Here is a 4,129-nt window from a genome sequence, read left to right on the forward strand (position 1 = left end):
GACCAGCTAATTCTAATAACATGTGCAGAGCAAACATGAGTTTGATCACACAGATCTAAGACATAGGATGTTGCCATCAACTAGAGGGGGGAAACCATCAATCTCAATTTAAGACTAAGAGATGAAGAAAATGAAGTGGAGCCTGAATATTTCATTTGATGAAAGAAATTAGTATCAAAATTACCAACTTATAAAAAATTACAGCAAGAAGTTTCACAAGCTCATCTAAGCCCACATCAAAATTAATCAGGGAGTACTATACCCTTGTTTGACAAAGCATATACTACCATTAATTACATCACCAGCTTATTGAGGATGACAATGTTGATATATTATCCGGCAGAAAAATCCAAATCAGTAACATTGTCAATTCACAACCAATTACCCTCTATTAGATGCTTCTTTATCAAGAATGAGACTCCCAAACATACAAATTATACAGAAAAAACAAGAGCTCAAACATATACCAGCTTAGCAATGACAGCATTTCAAATGCAGCTTGGATTACCAAGAAATTAAACACTTCAGGAAGCAATCAGTTTGTGTCATTGGATCGTTCTTGTTAGCTTGCACTTTGAACTGAACACGGTTGGAGAGTAATTGCGACTACAAAGCTTCAATAGCTCAGCAGCCCGCTGCTTCATCTCTGGATTGCAACCACTCTGGAGGAGTAGTAGTTTTGCACCCAACCCAGCCTCAACGGCGAGGGAAGCACACTCATCGAAAGCAAGTTTGCAGACTGCCCACAATATAGACAACGCGTGATGAGTACAAACATCGGAGCCATTCATCAAGAGCCTCACTGCAGTGCGGATGGCCTGAGGGCAATCCTTCAGAGCTAACAACCCTTCAGGTGTAGTTGAAAGATCATCCAAAATCTGCAATGCTGGCTCTATAAACTTCAGCTCCCATTTTGGGTTGGACAACAGCTCAACAAGCTGCGGGACTGCACCAACGCTCACCATTAAGCTGCGTACTTGCGCATGAGATCCAATCTCTTTGAGCAAGGTCAGCCCTGCCGCAACTCCATTTGGATGTCGCTTGTCCTTCACCAATCGCAATAATGCAACCAAAAGGCTCAAACTTGACACCACCTCGGACCGGAAACATCTCTCCGCCATCAGCATTTCGATCAACCTAGTGCAGTTGATCTTAGTATCGATTGTCCCTTCGTTTAGCAGGTCTACAACGAGTGAGATCTTTGCTGGCTGCATCAAATTAGATTTTGTATCTGAATCTAAGGTGAGATTGACGAGAATAGCGATCACCTCGGAGCCAACAGCATGGGAAGTGAAGGGCCCGAGGAGAGAAGAGAGATGAGTAACTCCGGCAATGTCCACCACTGATTTGTTGACAGGTGCATGAGAGATTACGATGCTGTGCAGCTCTTTGAGGGCTTGAACTCTGACCTGCCCCTTGGCCTTCTTCAGGGTTTGGATGAGCTCTGCAGCGCGCCCCTGCACGTCTTCGGACCGCTTCTTCATTTGGAGGTACCGCTGCGAGAACCAGGCGCTGATCAGCTGGTAAAGTGTCCGATTCGGAGTGACGGCGTCGTCCCAAAGCTCCTGCATCGTCGTGGGGCAGGTAAGGTGCCCCATTGAGAACCACTTGAGGATATTGGCGCGCTCGTAGGTCTGACCGGTGATGAGTGTGACGGGATCCACCATAGGCTCGAGGGAGATCGGGCAGATGAACACTGAAGGCACATCCTCCGCCTCCGAATCGAGTTCTTCGATCATCTTTCTGAGGTCAATCTTCTCGGCAGCAACCACCAAGCTGCCATCTTTCCCAGTCGGGAGGCCTCCTCCCCCGCCTCCGCCACCCAGGATCCCGCCTTTGACGGCAGTCTCCGGATCTATGATCTGCCCGCCACCCTCCAATCTCCAGGAAGCGTGTTGCTCGTACTGTGGCATCGCTGCGAACCGCAAGAACCCAATTTTGCATTCCAAGGTTCGCCCTTTATGCTAGAATCTAAGTGGAACAAGGGAGAAGAGGAAACTAGCGCTAGCTTGCGGACGAGATGGGAGCGGAGTTGAAATCGCCCTTTTCCTCAGTTATAGGTGAACTCACGAGCCGCTGTCCTTGGGTAGCGCCGGTCAAAAGCAAGCAACCTGTCATCATAACCAGCATAATGAACTCATAATCGACCACCGCCCTTGCTCTCTCCCAAAGGCTCCCTTTCTCACTTCCTCGCGGCCTCTCCCACCCACTGGCTTCACCAGAGCTTAGTAAAAGGCGAAATCATGAGCGAACTAAAGCCCAAATCAGGAGGTGAAAAGGGGAGAGGCAAAAAAAAGCAGTAGAGGGAAATCTAGCCAAAACAACGCAAGAAACGAGAAAGCAAACAAAGTGGCAACTTTCGAGGTTCAAAATCAACAGATCGCACATGAAATCTGTGGGAGAGAGGGAGGGGAGGAGAAGAGCGCCTCACCGGCTCTCAGACGGACCGAAGAACGAGCGAGTGAGCGAGCGAGATCTGACGCAACGCAGTAGGAGGCAGATAAAAGGCACTAAAACAGCAATGAGATTAAACTATTAAATACAATAAAAAGAAAACTCCAAGAAAAAAGGCAGGATTTTGAAAAGAGAAGTATACTCTTACTACTCTCGCACTCACTGTCTTCTTTCGGTCTTCTCTTTTGCCTTTTTTCGTAGAGAAAAAAAAGTAACCGGGAATTGGAGAAGAAGGGGCTGCCGTTGACCGGAAGTATCCGGTGGTAAGGAGTCTCGAACCGAGCACCGCACGTGCAGTCGCGTTGCCTGACCGTCGCCCTGTTCCACAGCGGCTCTACGGATGACGCCTTTGGATAGGGTACAGATCAAACCCATCCCCATTCCTATACTTTAAAATGCCAATTTTACCCTTTCTCAACAGAGAAAATTCGTAATATCGAATTTTTGGAAAATCAAATCAGTGAGTTGTGATTGTCCCCCACATGATTTGATTTTTTTTTTGCATATATTTACCAATTCCTCTCAATTATTTTAATTTTAGGTAATTGTTAACGGCCGCTTTCTATTTTAATATATACGTTAACGAGAATAGTATAAATAAATCTTACAACGTCACAAAGGCAATCGATTGACTGGAATGCCGAAGGACTGCCGTTGCTGACCGCATATTTATTCTCTTATTATTTTTTAATAAAAAGTAATTCGATTCTAAAAGCTATTGTTGTTAATGGCACACAAATTAATTAAATTAAATTAAATTAAACAAAACAAAACAAGAGGGAGGGAGACAGTTGGACTGTGCAACTGTTGCAGCTCTGAATCTGTTGACCGGATTCTTGAGACTCGGGGTTTGACTGCCTTGTAAGGCGGGTCCCTGTGCGGCCATGGCCGAGTGCGAGGTCGACACATGGCCGTGGGAACCGTGCTGGGGCAGGGATTTCGAAGCCTTGGCGGGACAAAATTAAACATGGCTGTGGCCTGCATGGAGTGAATTACGAAAAAGAAGGCTTCCGATATTGATGTTCGAACTGGCAGATAGAAAAAATGGACGATTTGAATTGATGGCGAAGCGTTTGTTTGTTTGGCACTCCCCGCTGCTTATTTCAATGGGCTGTAGAGTTGACTTAAGGCGTGAGCGAGGCGGATTCTGTTGGCTTGTCTGACCGAACTCAGTCTACTGTCTTGTGCTCGCTGTGTCTGTCTGCAGGATTCTCTCTCTGTTCACGGCATGGATTTGGTCATGGATCATTTACTCTTTTCCTACGAAACAGCAAAAGGAAAGGAGGGTGGAATATTCGGGTTAGAAAATTAAGATCTAGCCTAAGGGATTGGTTCTGACACTCTTTGTCTCGCCAATTATTCTCCTGTAGTGTTCTGTCTTTAACTGAACCGACTTCTGTTCTGTGTTGTTAAGTTGATCCTTGTGTGGTTTCAGTTTGATGGCCTTGAGGAGGCAGGCCTACTGGGCCTAATCAACTAAACTATCACATACATGATTAATGATTATTTCTCCTCAATGTCAATTAGATTCCCTAAAGTAGTGAGAGATATCAAAATCCTCAATCCTGCGTTTAACAAATGCCTCTTTGCATTAGATTCTTCAATTTCATATTTATCTTGTGCCAGTTCTAGGCACAGCAAGATCGTTGTTTCTTTGTGTGTTTCACTAATCTAG

At 45.6% G+C, this 4,129-nt stretch overlaps 1 protein-coding gene across 1 annotated transcript; it reads right to left on the reverse strand.

Annotated features, from left to right (window-relative positions):
• Positions 1–309: 309 nt before the first annotated feature.
• LOC121985962 (U-box domain-containing protein 30-like) lies at positions 310–2,516 on the reverse strand. The gene has a single exon (XM_042539706.1). The coding sequence runs from the start codon at positions 1,911–1,913 to the stop codon at positions 546–548; it is 1,368 nt and encodes a 455-aa protein (XP_042395640.1). The 5' UTR covers positions 1,914–2,516; the 3' UTR covers positions 310–545.
• Positions 2,517–4,129: the final 1,613 nt, after the last annotated feature.

Source organism: Zingiber officinale, chromosome 5B (assembly GCF_018446385.1).
Source record: "Zingiber officinale cultivar Zhangliang chromosome 5B, Zo_v1.1, whole genome shotgun sequence".
Classification (NCBI taxonomy): domain Eukaryota; kingdom Viridiplantae; phylum Streptophyta; class Magnoliopsida; order Zingiberales; family Zingiberaceae; genus Zingiber; species Zingiber officinale.